The sequence below is a fragment of the Heterodontus francisci genome, chromosome 7 (assembly GCF_036365525.1).
Source record: "Heterodontus francisci isolate sHetFra1 chromosome 7, sHetFra1.hap1, whole genome shotgun sequence".
NCBI classification, from domain to species: domain Eukaryota; kingdom Metazoa; phylum Chordata; class Chondrichthyes; order Heterodontiformes; family Heterodontidae; genus Heterodontus; species Heterodontus francisci.
In genome coordinates, this window is record NC_090377.1 from 114004549 (window position 1) to 114022809 (window position 18261).

Here is an 18261-nt window from a genome sequence, read left to right on the forward strand (position 1 = left end):
CCCCTGGTTCTGGACTCCCCCCACCATCGGGAGCATCCTTCCTGCATCTACCCTGTCAAGTCCTGTTAGAATTTTATAGGTTTCTATGAGATCCCCCCTCATTCTTCTGACCTCCAACGAATATAATCCTAACCGACTCAATCTCTCCTCATAGGTCAGTCCCACCATCCCAGGAATCAGTCTGGTAAACCTTCGCTGTACTCCCTCTGTAGCAAGAACATCCTTCCTCAGATAAGGAGACCAAAACTGCACACAATATTCCAGGTGTGGCCTTACCAAGGCCCTGTATAATTGCAGCAAGACATCCCTGCTCCTGTACTCGAATCCTCTCGCTATGAAGGCCAACATACTATTTGCCTTTTTTACTGCCTGTTGGACCTGCATGTTTACCTTCAGCGACTGGTGTACGAGAACACCTGGGTCTCGCTGCATATTTCCCTCTCTGTTTATAGCCGTTCAGATAATCTGCCTTCCTGTTTTTGCTACCAAAGTGGATAACCTCACATTTATCCATATTATACTTCATCTGCCATGTATTAGCCCACTCACTCAACTTGTCCAAATTACCCTGAAGCATCTCTGCATCCTCCTCATCTTGCACTCATCAGGACAATCTACAAGAATACCAAAGTAAGGGAAACAAATTTATACTGCTTGCGAAGTGAGTGCTGATTGATTGGCAAGTGAACTCTGGTTGAGGCGTTGCCATGGAGAATGCACCAGTTTATGGTGACTGACAGTTAACTGCCAAGCTTTGTTTGAAATTTAAACCAGACAGCTTAATTCTGGTCAAGGCATTGCCCTGAGGAACGAACCAGAAAATGGCTGTCACTTATTTTGTTTAGCTGAAACAGGCGCAATGTGTGTACATGTTCTTTCTGTCTGCAAAGAACAGGGCCCTGTGTACTAATATATGTAGCTTCCAGTATGCGCAAATGTGACACACTGTGAGCCCGACTAACTATCTAGGTCTTGTAGATCTAAGGTTTTGTTCTTAACTTTTAGTAATTTGTGCATCTATGTGCATAGATCTCTCAATTTCTAAGTACTATGTGGCTTCCTTATTCTTGCAACCAAAATGCACCACCTCGCACTAATCTATATTGAAATTAATTTGCCATTTACAGACCCATTCTGTAAGTTTGTTATATTTTGTATTTTGTCACAGTCCTTCTCAGTATTAACAATGCCCCCAATTAGATTAGGTACAGTACAGAGCTCTCTCTGCACTGCCACATTTAAATCCGCACACACTGGTTCGCATACAGTACTGAGCTCCCTCTGCATCAGCTCATCCAACAGCCCCACACACAGGATAGGTGCAACACATTGGCTCTGCGAACAAGGCACAATGCGGTACTGGGCCGAAAAGATAAGGGTTTTTGAAGTTGGCTTCAGTCTAGACTGGGTTAGCAGATCTCTTGACAGGCAACAGTGGGGGGAGGTGATACAGTTGGCCGTAGAGGTTCATGGGCCAGGGATGGGAACCCATTGCTTTTATCCACACATACTCCTGCAGTATCAGATGATCTCCCACCATTCTGATCATACTCTCAATGCTGGGTGCTAGTGCTTTGGTCCTGAATTTGATGCTGTGTCTGTTCCTTTCCATGAAATTGCCATTGGTTCTGTTGACCAAGCTGTTCTCTCTGGTTTCAGGTACTCCAGCTCAGTGGGGAATTTTTTGGTGGTTGGTGGTTTTCAAGCATTGGCCAAGCCAACGGTGTAAGTATAACTGAATGTCGCTTACTTGAGACTCTGTGGTGCACTGGAGCAGGTCCAAGTTGCCTTGAATAAAGCATCCACCCTGCCTCTGCTGCACCGAGGAGAAAAATGCGTGGTTAGTGAAGCACTGCTTATCTATGGTTGAATAGTTTGTCACTTACCAGTTTCTGCACCAATCTCTGTATGCCGAGGCTGACTCCAAGAGTACCTCCAATGCTACTCCTCCTGGGTTCTGTTTGTTTCTTTGAGTTCAGTAGCACTCCACTTCTGGCTGCCCTGCACATGGATTGTGGTGATGTATATACATTTGGTTATAACACCAGGTGGGTAGGGTTAGTAAGGAAATTGTATCCTGTTAGTGAAGGGGTCAAATCTCAGGACACACAGTAAAAATCAGACAGTTCCGAAGAAGGGTCACTGGCCCGAAACGTTAACTCTGCTTCTCTCTTCACCGATGCTGCCAGACCTGCTGAGTATTTCCAGCATTTCTTGTTTTTATTTTAGTAAAAATCAGACAGTTGGAAATAAGAAGGGAAGTCAGAGGGAACTTACTCAGCCAAAGAGGAATTGAGCTGTGGAATAACTTGACAAAGAAAGGACACTGAAGTATAAATGGGTCCATGCGAAACTTGAGTGTTTCTGCGGAGAGAGGAGATAGAGGGCATTGGTGGGTGAGTGAGGTGGAGGGTTATGGAGGGTGGGGTAGGGGGGTATGGGAGCAGGGGTTGGTGGGTAAGAAAGATTGTTCTATGAGACGTAAACAGGATTGGTTGGACCTGGAACTCCACTCCTTCCTTTGTCTTCCTTCCACAGGCTTTTAAAGCCCAAGCTTACTAATCACTACCTAATAACTTACTGATGCGCTCATAGATGTCTAGAAGTAGGACCCATTCAGCTCATAATGTCCATGCCTCCTTTTTGACCTGAAAGAGAATCTCAAATGTATATCCATAATGTCAAACCAATCCCCATAATCCTACTGACCCCATAGCCCTGTATCACTCCCAAAACTAATCCCACTGCCCTGCTTTCTCCCCATATCCCTGTACCAGTCTCAAACTGATCCCACTGCCTGTATCTTCATGTGTGTGAGCAGCATCAAAAGGCTGCATTTATTGCCAGGGCTAGTTGCTCTGAGAAGATGGTGAATGGACCACCTTCATGTTATGAACGCTGGACCTTGCAACATGATTATGTCTTAAAAAATTTAGTTTTTCTTTGAAAGTTCAAGATGGAGTCCAGAAGGTCAAGTGACCTCAGCGCCACTCTGCAAAAGGTTACCAGGACAATGGAGAACACTGATCAAAGACATTCCTTTGAAAACAGATCCTGCAGGGCTAACTCCTGAGGAACAATGGGTTTCACCCTTCCAGATTCTTGGGTCGTAAAACAAGGAGTCAGTAAGTGGGAAAATGCACCTGGGAACCATGGAAAGGCCCAAGTGGCTTTGTGAACCCAGATTTCTGGTCTCTGCATTTTGGAGCAGAACAATAAGCTATTGACTTCTGAGTCCAGATAAATTTAACAGATTTTCTGAAGGCAAACAGGCTATAAGGGCGGCGCAGTGGTTAGCACTGCAGCCTCACAGCTCCAGGGACCCGGGTTCGATTCTAGGTACTGCCTGTGCGGAGTTTGCAAGTTCTCCCTGTGACCGCGTGGGTTTTCGCCGGGTGCTCCGGTTCCTCCTACAACCAAAGACTTGCAGGTGATAGGTAAATTGGCCGTTGTAAATTGCCCCTAGTGTAGGTAGGTGGTAGGGAATATGGGCTTACTGTAGGGTTAGTTATAAATGGGTGGTTGTTGGTCGGCACAGACTCGGTGGGCCGAAGGGCCTGTTTCAGTGTTGTATCTCTAAAATAAAAAATATATATAATAGAAGAAACCTCAAGGCAAGCTGCACGAGAAGACCCCTAGCGGTTGCAGCTAGAGAGAGAGAACACCTGCCTGCTCTCTGAAGATATACAGCAAAAGGCTGTGAAGACTTGAACCTGTTTTGAGAGTCGAAGCTTGCAAAGGAATAAAGAGCTCACAGGATCACCACAAAATCACATTTCACAAATATCTAGGTCAGAAGTGCTCAGGGAAGTGAGTGAAGAGGATATTGATTTTTGAAAAGTCTTGAAGATCCAACCCATTGCAACTGGAAGGAGTTTGGGACTTTTAACCACAAAGAACTTTGTTGTCAACAAGGTCTGTGTAATGTTACAAGTGTGGTGTGAGGTTTTCAAGTGGCTGAATAAGTAAATACCTTTTATTTGTAATTTGGTGTATCAGCTACTTACAAAGTACTGTTTAGTTAATTGGGGATTTCTTTAGTTTATATAATAAAAGTCTTAAAATGTGAAATCTTGTCGTATAGTGCGTTTCATTGGTTTGTGGGTTCATATCTTGTGTTTTTCATGTTGACCATCTCTCTGAGGTTGTAACAATGTGATGAAGGTGCTCCCACAATGCTATTAGGTAGTGGATTCCAGGATTTTGACCCAGTGATGACGAATGGACATCTGTATATGTGACCAGGTTAGGATGGTGTGTGGGGCTTGGAGTGGAATTTGGCAGTGGTGGTATACCTACATTTAGGTCATCTTGACCTTGGGGGTAGAGGTTGCAGGGGTGGGAGGTGCTGTTGTTGTAAATTTCCCATGAACGTACTGGGGTGTAATGTAATGTGATGTAGTGCTCCTTTCCTGCAGATGCCTGTGAGGCAGTACATCCTGGCTGCACATGTCCCCTTCGTTGAGTAATATGGGGTCAGAATGTTTAAGCAGCGTGTACAATGCTTGTATAGTCCTGTAGCGTAAGTGTGGTTTTATGTTTTGCATAGGGAACTCTTCAACAAAAACCTGCAGACCCTCCAGATGTTGTCTGAAGTGACCGATGAGAGTATCCATGCTGCTGATCTCTTGCACACCCTCTTCTACATGCCCATCAGGCACTTGCATGAGTATGCCTGTGTGCTGCTAAAACTTGCAACCTGTTTCGAGGTGGTAAGTGAAATTTCGTACTCATCGCGTCCTGCATTGTTTCATATTTTTCACCTTTAGGTGGCCTGATTCAGCTTGCAAGGCATGTGATTGAAATGTAATTTTCTCCCAGGAGAAGCCTTCATTGTAAGTATGCAGTCAGTACAATGATGGAGAGCTGTAGGATCAGTGGTGAGGAAAAATGAAGTACTGGCCCTGGGCTGGGAGCTGATGAAGGGCCCCCTGGCAATGTTGTTGGGGTAATATGGTACAGCCAGTAAGCCCATGTGCAGTCTTGCAGTCCATTGTGGATTTTGAAGAGTATCAGAGATTCTAAATTGTGGCGAGTCGAAGAGACTTAGTAGTTGGCAGGAAAAAAGACAGAGGCGCAAGGGGAGAGCCAACTGTGCAACAGCCCCAACAAACAAATTTCTCTGCAGCACCTGTGGAAGAGCCTGTCACTCCAGAATTGGCCTTTATAGCCACTCCAGGCGCTGCTTCACAAACCACTGACCACCTCCAGGCGCGTATCCATTGTCTCTCGAGATAAGGAGGCCCAAAAGAAAAGAAGAGATTCAGTAGCACACTGGAGAGACAAAAGCCTTGATCAACTTCTTAGTGATGGATCAGAAACTTTACCTGAAGACAGCAGTGAATTCAGTGCCTGCTGTGATGTTGGATAACCATAAATGGTTACATACATGACGATTGGTTGGGCATCCCTGAACTACTGTCAACTTGACTCCGTGTGTAGAGGAAGAAAAACAAAGAACTTGCATTTATATAGCACCTTTTGTGACCTTGGGAGGGCCTAATGCATTTCACAGCCAAATAAGTCATTTTGAAGTGTAGTAACTTGTAATATAGGAAACAGCAGCCAAACTGTGCACAACAAACTCCCATAGATGGTGATGAGTTTAACGAGCAGGGTATCGCCCTTGCCCCTGACTCAGGTTGTGGATTCAAGTCGCACTCCTGAGACTTGAGCACATAATCAAGGTCTACATTTCAATGCACCGAGGGAATACTATGCTATCAGAGGTGCTGTCTTTTAGATGACACATTAAACCGAGGCCCCACTGCCAGGTGGTTGTTATAGAACTCAAACTCTATTTGAAGAACCAGGCAGTTCTCCCAGTATCCAGGCCACCATTCCGTCCATTAACCAACATCACTGAACAAAATATAAGAAATAGGAGCAGGAGTTGGGCATTCGGCCCCTTGAGTCTGCGCAGCCATTCAATATGGTCATGGCTGATCTGATTGTGGCCTTAACTCCACTTTCCTGCGACCACCCATAACTCTTGACTCCCTTGTTGATCAAAAATCTGTCTAACTTGGCCTTGAATATATTCAATGATTCAGCATACACTGCTGTCTGGGAAAGAAAATTCCAAAGATTAACAACCCACTTGAGAGAAGAAATTCCTCCTCATCTCAGTCTCAAATGGGAGACCCCTTATTTTTAAACTGCCCCCCTAGTTCTAGATTCCCCTACAATGGGAAGCATCCTCTCACCCTGTCAAACCCCCTGAGAGTGGTATTTTCAATAAGATCACCTCTTATTCCTCTAAACTCCAATGAGTATAGCCCCAACCTGATTAACCTTTCCTCCTAAGACAACCCCCTTCATCCCAGGTTTCAGCCTTGTGAACCTTCTCTGAACTGCTTCCAATGCAAGTATATTCCTCCTTAAGTAAGGAGACCAAAACTGTACACAGTACTGTAGATGTGGTCTCACCAATGTCTCTACAGTTGTAGAAAGACTTCCCTACTTTTATTTTAGATTTAGAGATACAGCACTGAAACAGGCCCTTCAGCCCACCGAGTCTGTGCCAACCATTAACCACCCATTTATACTAATCCTACACTAATCCCATATTCCTACCACATCCTCACCCGTCCCTATATTCCCGTACCACCTACCTATACTAGGGGCAATTTATAATGGCCAATTTACCTATCAATCTGCAAGTCTTTTGGCTGTGGGAGGAAACCGGAGCACCCGGAGGAAACCCACGCAGACACAGGGAGAACTTGCAAACTCCACACAGGCAGTACCCAGAATTGAACCTGGGTCGCTGGAGCTGTGAGGCTGCGGTGCTAACCTTGCAATAAAGGCCAGCATTCCATTTGCCTTCCAAATTACTTACTGTACCTGCATGCTAACTATTTGTGATTCATGTACAAGGGAATCCAGCTCCCTCTGAACTGCAGCATTCTGCAGTCTCTCTATTTAAATAATCTGCTTTTCTATTCATGCTGCCAAAGTAGACAACCTCACATTTTCCCATATTATACTCCATCTGCCAAATATTTACCCACTCACTTAACCTATCTATATCCCTTTGCAGACACTTTGTGTCCTCCTCACAACTTGCTTTCCTATCTTTATATCATCAGTAAATTTGGCTACAGTACTCTTGGTCCCTTCATTCAAGTCATTAATATAGATCGTAAATAGTTGAGGCCCCACTAGTTACAGTTTGCTAACCTGAAAATGCCCCTTTTATTCTGACTCTGTTTCTTGTTGGTTAGCCAATCCTCTATCCATGCTAATATATTTTCGCCAACACCACTCCAGAACTTGCCACGCCCCTAGCCAAGCTGTTCCAGTATAGCTACAACATTAGCATCTACCCGGCAATGTGGAAAATTGCCCAGGTATGTCCTGTACACAAAAAGCAGGACAAGTCCAACCTGGCCAGTTACCGCCCCATCAGTCTATTCTCAATCATCAGTAAAGTGATGATTGATCATCAACAGTGCCATCAAGCAATAACCTGCTCAGTGATGCTCAGTTTGGGTTCCACCAGTGCCATTCAGCTCCTGACCCCATCACAGCCTTGGTTCAAACATGGACAAAAGAGCTGAATTCGAGAGGTGAGGTGAGAGTGACTGCCCTTGACATCAAGGCAGCATTTGACCGAGTATGGCATCAAGGAGCCCTAGCAAAACTGGAGTCAATGGGAATCGGGGAAAACTCTCTGCTGGTTGGAGTCATACCTAGCGCAAAGGAAGATGGCTGTGGTTGTTTGAGGTCGATCATCTGAGCTCCAGAACATCACTGCAGGAGTTCCTCAGAGTAGTGTCGTAGGCCCAACCATCTTCAACTGTTTCATCAATGACCTTCCTTCAATCATAAGTTCAGAAGTGGGGCTGTTCGCGGATGATTGCACAATGTTCAGCACCATTCGTGACTCCTCAGATACTGAAGCAGTCCATGTAGAAATGCAGCAAGAACTGGACAATATGCAGGCTTGAGCTGATAAGTGGCAAGTAACATTTGCGCCACACAAGTGCCAGGCAATGACCATCTCCAACAAGATAGAATCTAACCATCTCCCCTTGACATTCAATGGCATTACCATCGCAGAATCCCCCACTATCAACATCCTAGGGTCTACCATTGACCAGAAACTGAACTGGAGTAGCCATATAAATACCGTAGCTACAAGAGCAGGTCAGAGGCTAGGAATCCTGAGGCGGGTAACTCTCCTCCTGACACCCCAAAACCTATCCACCATCTACAAGGCACAAGTCAGGAGTGTGATGGAATACTCTCCACTTGCCTGGATGGGTGCAGCTCCAACAACACTCAATAAGCTCGACACCATCCAGGACAAAGCAGCCTGCTTGATTGGCACCCCATCTACAAACATTCACTCCCTCCACCACCGACGCACAGTGGCAGCAGTGTGTACCATCTACAAGATGCACTGCAGCAACGTGCCAAGGCTTCTTAGACAGCACCTTCCAAACCTGCAACCTCTACCACCTCGAAGGACGAGCAGCAGATGCATGGGAACATCACCACCTGCAAGTTCCCGTCCAAGTCACACACCTTCCTGACTTGGAACTATATCACCATTCCTTCACTGTCGCTGGGTCAAAATCCTGGAACTCCCTTCCTAACAGCACTGTGGGTGTACCTACCTCACATGGACTGCAGCGGTTCAAGAATACAGCTCACCACCACCACCTCGAGGGCAATTAGGGATGGGCAATAAATGCTGGCCTGGCCAGTGACACCCACATCCCATGAATGAATTTTAAAAAAACCATGAGCTCTTACCTTGTATGCTTTCTTTTATGCGGTGCTTTATCGAATGTCTTTTTGGAAATCCAAATAAACTACATCTACTGGTTCCCCTTTATCCATCCTGCTTGTATATCCACAGAGCTCCAACAAATTTATCAAACATGATTTCCCTTTCATAAAACCCTGTTGACTCTGCCTGATTACATTATGATTTTCGAAATGCCCTGCTGCTACTTCCTGAATAATGAATGAGCATTTTCCCAATGACAGATGTTAGGCTAACTGGCCTTTAGTTTCCTGCTTTCTGTCACCCTCCTTTCTTGAACAGAGGTGCTACATTTGTGGTTTTCCAATTGGCTGGAGCTTTCTAGATTCTTGGAAATTTTGGAAAATTACAATCCGTGCATCCAATATCTCTGCAGCCACTTCTTTTGAGAACCGAGGATGCAAGCCATTGGGTCCAGGGAACTTGTCAGGCTTTGGTCCCATGAGTATTCCTAGTACTTTTTCTCTAGTGATGGTTTTAAGTTTCTCCTTCCCTTTTTGCCTCTTGATTTTCTGCTATTCTTGGGATGCTATTTGTGTCTTCTACTGAGCAGACAGATACAAAATACTACTTAAAAGTCTTTGCCATTTCCTCGTTTTCCATTATTAATTTACCAGTCTCAGCCTTGAAGGGACCAATGCTTATTTTAACTACTCTTTTCCTTTTTATATACTTGTAAAACCTTTGACTGTTTGTTTTTATACTTCCTGCTAGTTTATTCTCATACTCCTAATTTCTCCCTTTTATTTTTTAGCTGTCCTCTGCAGGTTTCTTAAAATTTTCCCAATCTTTTTGCCTACCACTAATCTTTGCAGCATTGTACACCTTTTCTTTCAATTTGATACCATCCTTAACTTCCTGAGTTAGCCACAGATAGTGCATTCTTCTTCTAGAGTCTGTCTTTCTCAATGGACTGTATCTTTTTTGAGAGTTATGAAATGTATCGGAGCAGTGGCAAATGGAATTTAATCCTGAGAAGTGTGAGGTGCTGCATTTTGGGAGGACTAATAAGGCAAGGGAATGTACAATGGATGGTAGGACCCGAGGAAGTACAGAAGGTCAGAGGGACCTTGGTGTACTTGTTCATAAATAGCTGAAGGCAGCAGCACATGTAGATAAGGAAGGCATATGGGATACTTGCCTTTATTAGCTGAGGCATAGAATATAAGAGCATGGAGGTTATGATGGAGCTGTATAAAATGCTAGTTAGGCCACAGCTGGAGTACTGTGTACAGTTCTGGGCACCACACTATAGGAAGGATGTGATTGCACTGGAGAGGGTGCAGAGGAAATTCACCAGGATGTTGCCTGGGCTGGAGCATTTCAGCTATGAAGAGAGACTGAAAAGGCTAGGGTTGTTTTCCTTAGAGCAGAGAAGGATGAGGGGGGACCTGATTGAGGTATACAAAATTATGAGAGGCATTGATAGGTTAGATAGGAAGAGACTTTTTCCCTTAGCGGAGGTGTCAATAACCAGGGGGCATAGATTTAAGGTAAGGGGCAGGAGGTTTAGAGGGGATTTGAGGAAAAATGTTTTCACCCAGAGGGTGGTTGGAATCTGGAATGCACTGCCTGAAGTGGTGGCAGAGGCAGGAACCCTCACAACATTTAAGAAGTATTTAGATGAGCACTTGAAATGTCATAGCATACAAGGCAATGGGCCAAGTGCTGGAAAATGGGACTAGAATAGTTAGGTGCTTGATGGCCGGCACAGACACGATGGGCCGAAAGGCCTGTTTCTGTGCTCTATGACTCTATATTCTTAAATGTCTGCCACTGCTACTATATGGTCTTAACTTTATAGCCTATTTTTCTAGTGCACTTCAGCCAACTTGTTTTCATACCCTTGTAGTTGCCTTTATTTAAGCTTAAGACATTAGTTTCAGACCCAAACTTCTCACCCTCAAATTGAATGTAAAATTCTGTCATGTTATGATCACTCTTGCCTAGAGGATCCTTTACTATGAGGTCATTAATTAATCCTGTTCCATTACACATTACCAAATCTAAAATAGCCGCCTCTCTGGTTGGTTCCGAAACATATTGTTCTAAGAAACTGCCCACTAATACACTAATGAACTCATCCTCCAGGCTACTTTTTCCAATTTGATTTGTCTAATCTATATGAAGACAAATCACCCACGATTATTGTAGTACCTTTCTTACAAGCCCCAGGTAATGACCATCTCCAACAAGGGAGAATCTAACCATCTCCCCTTGACATTCAATGGCATTACCATCGCTGAAACTCCCACTATCAACATCCTAGGTACTACCATTGACCAGAAACTGAACTGGAGTAGCCATATAAATACAGTGGCTACAAGAGCAGGTCAGAGGCTAGGAATCCTGCAGCGAGTAACTCACCTACTGACTCCCCAAAGCCTGTCCACCATTTTATAAAAGCAAAATACTGCGGATGTTGGAAATCTGAAATAAAAACAAGAAATGCTGGAACCACTCAGCAACTCTGGCAGCATCTGTGGAAAGAGAAGCAGAGTTAACGTTTCGGGTCAGTGACCCTTCTTCAGAACTGACACATATTAGAAAAGTCACAGGTTATAAGCAAGTGAGGTGGGGGTGGGGCAAGAGATAACAAAGGAGGTCTAGATTGGACAAGGCCACATAGCTGACCAAAAGGTCATGGAGCAAAGGCAAACAATATGTTAATGGTGTGTTGAAAGACAAAGCATTAGTACAGATTAGGTGTAAATACACTGAATATTGAACAGCAGCAAGTGCAAACCTGAAAAAAAACAGTGGGTAAGCAAACTGAACAAACTAAGATGAAATGAAATAAATGAAAAAAAAGAATTGTAAAAAAGAAGAAAATATAACTAAAAATGAAAGTAAAATGGGGAGCTGTCATGCTCTGAAATGATTGAACTCGATGTTCAGTCTGGCAGGCTGTAGCGTGCCTAATCGGTAAATGAGATGCTGTTCCTCGAGCTTGCGTTGATGTTCACTGGAACACTGCAGCAATCCCAGGACAGAGATGTGAGCATGAGAGCAGGGGGGAGTGTTGAAATGGCAGGCAACCAGAAGCTCGGGGTCCTGCTTGCGGACTGAGCGGAGCTGTTCCGCAAAGCGGTCACCCAGTCTGCGCTTGGTCTCCCCAATGTAGAGGAGACCACACTGTGAGCAGCGAATACAGTATACTACATTGAAAGAAGTACAAGTAAATCGTTGCTTCACCTGAAAGGAGTGTTTGGGGCCTGGGATAGTGAGGAGAGAGGAGGTAAATGGGCAGGTATTACACCTCCTGCGATTGCAGGGGAAGGTGCCATGGGACGGGGATGAGGTGGTGGGGGTAATGGAGGAGTGAATCCACCATTTACAAGGCACAAGTCAGGAGTGTGAAGGAATACTCTACACTTGCCTGGATGGGTGCAGTTCCAACAACACTCAAGAAGCTCAACACCTTCCAGGACAAAGCAGCCCGCTTGATTGGCACCCAATCCACAAACATTCACTCTCTCCACCACCGACGCACAGTGGCAGCAGTGTGTACCAGATGCACTGCAGTAACACACCAAGGCTCCTTAGGTCGTACCTTCCAAACACGTGACCGCTACTACCTAGAAGGACAAGGGTAGCAGATGCATGGGAACGCCACCATCTGCAAGTTCCCCTCCAAGCCACACATCGTCCTGACTTGGAACTGTATCGCCGTTCCTCCACTATCACTGGTTCAAAAGCCTGGAACTCCCTTTCGAACAGCACTATGGGTGTACCAACCCTCTTGGACTGCAGCGTTTCAAGAAGGCAGCTCACCACCACCTCGAGCAATTAGGGGTGGGCAATAAAAGCTGTCCTAGCCAGCGATGCCCACATCCCACGCAGGAATAAGAAAAATGTACTTTTATCTCCCCGGTACTGGTTCAAACTACTGCTCCAGTCTAGATGGAAACAAAAACTGTAAAACTCACCAACCAATCACCTAATTAATGCCTCTGGGCTTCAGCTGTCAGGTCTAGCTGTCTCTGGTTCTGCCTCTCGGATCAGTACTTGTTCTGTAAAAGACCAGAACAGCACCACCTCGCTTGCTGCAGTGAATTCCCACACTTAGCAAATTCGCCAGTCAGGTTAACTGGTCACTTTCCATTATAAATTTGGACCTCTGAATTTATAATGGAAATGGAAATCAGGGTAGAATGTATGATTTAGCAATGGGGGTCTGAATTCCATCTGCATGCTATGGTGTCATTATTCCCTCCCTTCTAACCCTACTTCATCTAAAGACTACACTTGATGACCCGTGTGCAGTGCATTGGGAGGTTGAGTGGAATACTTATCTTCAAAAAAAAAATAGAATATTCGACACTGACCTTTCAGGTGCTGGGTTAGTCATTGGCATTTTTACTTCTGGGATTCAGTGGTAAACTTTGCTGCAGTCCTAATCTGGTAGAGGATTAACAGGCGAGTCCTGACTGTCCTACAGTGCAGAAGGCAGGTCTGCAATGGAGTTAGCAGCCTCAGCCAGTCTGTGTGGCTTTGGACTGGCAAACTGGGTGGGATATTTCAAAGAATGTGGAGTAGGGTTAGATTGGGTGCAACATTTATTTATTTATTTAGAGATACAGCACTGAAACAGGCCCTTCAGCCCACCAAGTCTGTGCCGACCAACAACCACCCATTTATACTAACCCTACAGTAATCCCATATTCCCTACCACCTACCTACACTAGGGGCAATTTACAACAGTCAATTTACCTATCACCTGCAAGTCTTTTGGATGTGGGAGGAAACCCACGCAGACACAGGGAGAACTTGCAAACTCCGCACAGGCAGTACCCAGAATCGAACCCGGGTCCCTGGAGCTGTGAGGCTGCGGTGCTAACCACTGCGCCGCTGTGCTGCCCATTCTAGGGTATGGGGGGGGGGGGAGGGGAGTGGGATTATATTGGATGGGATACTCCAAGGTGTGGGGAATTAAATTAGAGTGGGTGGGCTATTCCAGTGTGTGGGGATTGGGATTAGATTGGCTGGTCTGCTCCAGGCTGTGGAAAGTGGCATTAGATTGGCTGTGCTGTTCCAGGGCATGGGAAGTGGGATTAGATTGGCTGTGCTGTTCCAGGGCGTGGGGAGTGGGATTAGATTGGCTGTGCTGTTCCAGGGCGTGGGGAGTGGGATTAGATTGGCTGTGCTGTTCCAGGGCATGGGAAATGGGATTAGATTGGCTGTGCTGTTCCAGGGCGTGGGGATTGGGATTAGATTTGGGTGGCTCATGAGACAAATGAGCACAGACATCTTGTTTTAATAGATGCTGTTCCTATTTATGTCTGTACCAGTAGGTGCTGATCCCTGTCAGGATTGAGTTATGGGGAAAAGTTAGAAAAATTTTGGACTCTTCACCCATTAAGGAGGTGAATTAGGAAGGCCCTTGGGGTAAGGCACTAAGTGAAATAGAAAAAGATTAAACAGGTTTAAGCACAACTGCATGAGAATGAGACATTCTTACAAAATGGGAAACATGGAACTGATGTTGGGAAATAGTGATTGATACCTGGAATGACCCTCTGGAAGGGAAGTGAGATAAAAAAAAATCTGGAGCAGTTCCAGACATAGTGGCTGCTGTGACTGGCGTCTATAAATGTCCTAGGATGAATAAGGTAGATGGGGCATATGGCCTCCCTCACCTGTACCAATCCTTGTCTTGCTGTTGTGCTTCCATTAAATGGTTGTAGCACTGTCGCAGGCTGTGGTGAGTGACCTGGGCTGTGTGGAATTGTGGTGAGGGTTTGGGGGTGGCGGGGTGGTTGGTAATCTTGATAATCGAGATGTTTACAGAGAGATGTCTGGTTTTTGGCTGCTGCCTTTTCAGAAACCACCTGTTGGCCCTTTCAAACATAAAGACACGCTCACACTTTTGACATGCTGCTCCAATTTTGGGTTTGTTTTTTTTGGGGGGTTCAAGGGTGGGGAGGTTCACAGGAAGTTGAGTGTAAGAGTAAAGGTTTTAATTGGGAAGGAAATTTTCTGTCCTGTTTTCAAGTTAACACAAAGATGCTGCTCCATGTGTGAGCTACCTCTAGGTTAGAGAGGAAGAAATCAACCTGACATTCTTTCCTCTTTCCTTCAGCCCTGCATCTTTATTCAGTAACCAATGTTGGAAGATGTGCGAATGGGCTCAGTTGCAAAGTTCCCTGTAGTTGAGCTGCCTGACTCACTGCGCTTGAGGAATGGCCTCATGGCTGAAGTACTGGAAGAGCTGCGTTGCCTGTGGAATTTCTTTTTGAGCAGCATGGGATGGGATGAAGGTGGGGAGGAGTGGCAGTAGAATTGAACGGGATAACTCTGTCCTGCTTTGTATCCTGTGACAGGTCTCCAAGGAATACCACAAGCTGCAGGAAGTCAGCTGTCAGTGTGAAGCCCTTGGCCTGTACCTGAAGAAAAAGCACAAAGAGGCAGAATACACCTACAACTTTTGGAAAACATTCCCGGGGAAAATGACGGTATGTGTTCCACTAATTACATTAGGAATATAAACCTTAGCCCTTGTAGAATGTGCTTCATACTATATCATAGCTTGTGTGCTGCTCTGGGATCGCGTCCTGACAACGATCCCCACCATCAACCCCCCCCCCGCATCACCCCTACTCTTTTACACTGCCTGCCTCTGCTGCTGCCGCTGTGTATGCGCCCGCTGTCATACGCACTTGCTATTGGGTGACGCTGTCGCACTGTTGGCAGTGTGTTGAGATGGGTGAGTGGGTTGGAATTTGAGAGTGCAATCCACAGTAGGTTGAAAATGGTTGGATGAATGTTGCAGGGAACCAGACTTGTATTGAACAAGAAATCTCTGTGCCAGAAGTAATTTGGACTGTGGTAACAGTCTGTTTCCAGGGTGTTGGGACTTTGATTATAATTTGCAGGCAGTCAGTACTGATCTGTGAATGACTTCTATTGAAGCATTTCTATAACAGACAGAAGGAAAGCATTATAGTGTTTCTGTTTTTGGCCCTTGTAACTGAGCACTCTCCAGTCTCTGTATGTAAGTAAAAACACAGTCCCTCATCCAGTTCTTGATCTGATATCCTGAGCATCGAGTTCAGAGAACAGCATGCCTATCTGAGACGGTTAGCCTGACATCTGTTGTTGAGAAATTACTAGCGTCTATAATTTAAGACTAGTGTGACTAAACACCTTGAACATTTTCAGCTCTTCAGAGAGTGACAGCATGGTTTTGTGAAGGGTAGCTCATACCCAATGATCTCTCTGTTTTTGCTCTGCATGACCTGTTAATTTCTTTTAGCGGCCGTGCCCGCGCACCTTAGGGGGATGTTCATCGTGCCTGATAAACCTGATTTGTAATTTTTGAGGGTGACTAAAGAGGAGGACAGAGGAATATCTGTGGGTGTTACTTGCATGGACATTCAATATAAAGTCTGTCATAAGAGACTGTTAGCTGAAGTTGAAACTTACAGAATGAAGACAAATTATTGACCTGGTTTAGGAAATCGGCTGAGCGGCAGGAGACAAAGTGGGGCTAATGAGCAGGTATTCTAATTGGCAGGAGGTCACTAGTAGCATCTATGTTGGGGCCTCAACTATTCACTGTATTTAATTATGACCTTGGAGGATGGGATAGCCACATATCCAAGTTTGCCAATGATGCAAAGATTGGTGGCATTGTAAGCAGTGTAGATGGAAGCATAAAATGCAGAGAGAGATTAATAAATTAATGGGTAAAATTATGATGCATGGATTTCAATATGGGCAAGTGTTGAGTCATCCACTTTGAACCCTAAAAAGTACTGCTAAGATCAGAGTACTTACTAAATGATGAAAAGCTAGAAACAGTGAAGTTGCAAAGAGACTTGGGGATCCATGTACATCGATCATTAAAATGTCATGAAGAGAAACAGAAAATAATTTAAAAGGCTGATGGAATACTGGCCTTTATATCTCGGACGAGAATATAAGGGGGTAGAAGTCATGTTAAAACTACATAAAGCCCTGGTTAGATTAAATTTGGAGTACTGGAAGCAGTTCTGAGCCCCACACTTTAGGAAGAGTATATTGGCTTTGGAGGGAGTCCAGCAGATTTACTAGAATGGTACCCGCACTCCAATGGTTAAATTGAGAAGAGATGACGTAAGCTAGGGTTGTGTTTCTGGAACTTAGAAGATTACTGGGTGATTTGATTGAAGTTCTCAAAATATTAAGGCGAACTGAAAGGATAGATAGAGAGAAGCTGCTTCCACTGGTTGGGAAGTCTTGGACTAGGGGAAAAGTCAAAAAATTAGAGCCAGACCTTCCAGGGGTGAAATTTGGAAATACTTCTACACACAAAGGATGGTAGGAGTTTGGAACTCTCTTCCACAAATGACAATTGATGCCGGGTCAATTGTTGATTTAAAATCTGAGATTGATAGCATTCTATTAGTACTAGGTATTAGGGATATGGGGCAAAGGCATTGGGTCACACATCAGCCATGATCTCTCAATGGTGGAATAGGCTCAAGGGGCTGAATGACCATCCTCCCTTTTTCTGTGCTGCTTTGCTCCCAAGTGCGAGACACCAGCCGACTGTCAGTATTCCCAGGTCAGCCATACGTTGCCTTAAAGCCTGGCTCGGGTATAAAATTAAAACCCAGCCCGACCTGACAACAGCCAACCCAAACCCGATCCGGGCCCGAGTACTTTAATTTTTTTTAAATGCCCAACCCAAAAATAACAAACGTATTTTTGAAACAGAAAAAGATCATAGACTAAAACACAAACAATACGAGACAAAACAGTACAGTCCAGCCCGACCTGACCCGAGCCCGAATGCTAGACGCCAAATATAGACCCGACCCAAACCAGACACATCTAGTCTGGTTTGGTCGAGTTAGGGTTGGGTAGCCAGGCTTTACCTTGCCTTGGACTTTACACATGTTGTGTCTGCCTCCAACCTGAATTAAATATTCTGCTTGGCACTGTTACCTGCCTGATCTATAGTGCATGTTGTGAATGTATGGTGTGCATTGTGCGCAGATTTTTTTCATATGGGGTTTATTGGCCATTTGCGACTGTACGTTAAGCTTGACAAATTAACACTGGCTGCTACATCAGGAGCACCACTTGCCTTGCTGTGAAATGGACAACCCCTCTGCATTGCATGGGCTTGCAGCTTTTCTAGTTTGTGGTGCTTGTAGCACTAAAGCCTGGCTACCCGACCCGAACCCAACCAAACCCGACTACATGTGTCTGGTTCGAGTCTGTATTCTGCGTTCAGCATTCTGGGTTGGGTTGAGCTGGAATCTACCGTTTTGTTCCATATTGTTTTCGTTTTAATCTGATTTTTTTTCTGTTTCATTAATATGTTTGTTATTTTCAGGTCAGGCAATTAAAAAAAATTAAAGGGCTGGGGCCCGAGTCAGGTTCAGGTTGGCTGTTGTTGGGTCAGGCCTGAGTTGGGTTTTAATTTTATACCCAAGCCAGGCTTTAGTCAGCACTGGGACGGATTCAAGCCATAAGGTACCTGACCTGAAGATTTT

The 18261-nt window shown here is 44.9% G+C and overlaps 1 protein-coding gene across 1 annotated transcript in view; it reads left to right on the forward strand.

Annotated features, from left to right (window-relative positions):
- als2b (alsin Rho guanine nucleotide exchange factor ALS2 b) overlaps window positions 1–18261 on the forward strand; it is a 201215-nt gene that overhangs the window by 57257 nt on the left and 125697 nt on the right. The window contains exons 11-13 of the mRNA XM_068036302.1: window positions 1660–1725; window positions 4550–4712; window positions 15100–15231. Coding sequence (XP_067892403.1) covers window positions 1660–1725; window positions 4550–4712; window positions 15100–15231 — 361 coding nt within the window. The remainder of the gene's footprint in view (window positions 1–1659; window positions 1726–4549; window positions 4713–15099; window positions 15232–18261) is intronic.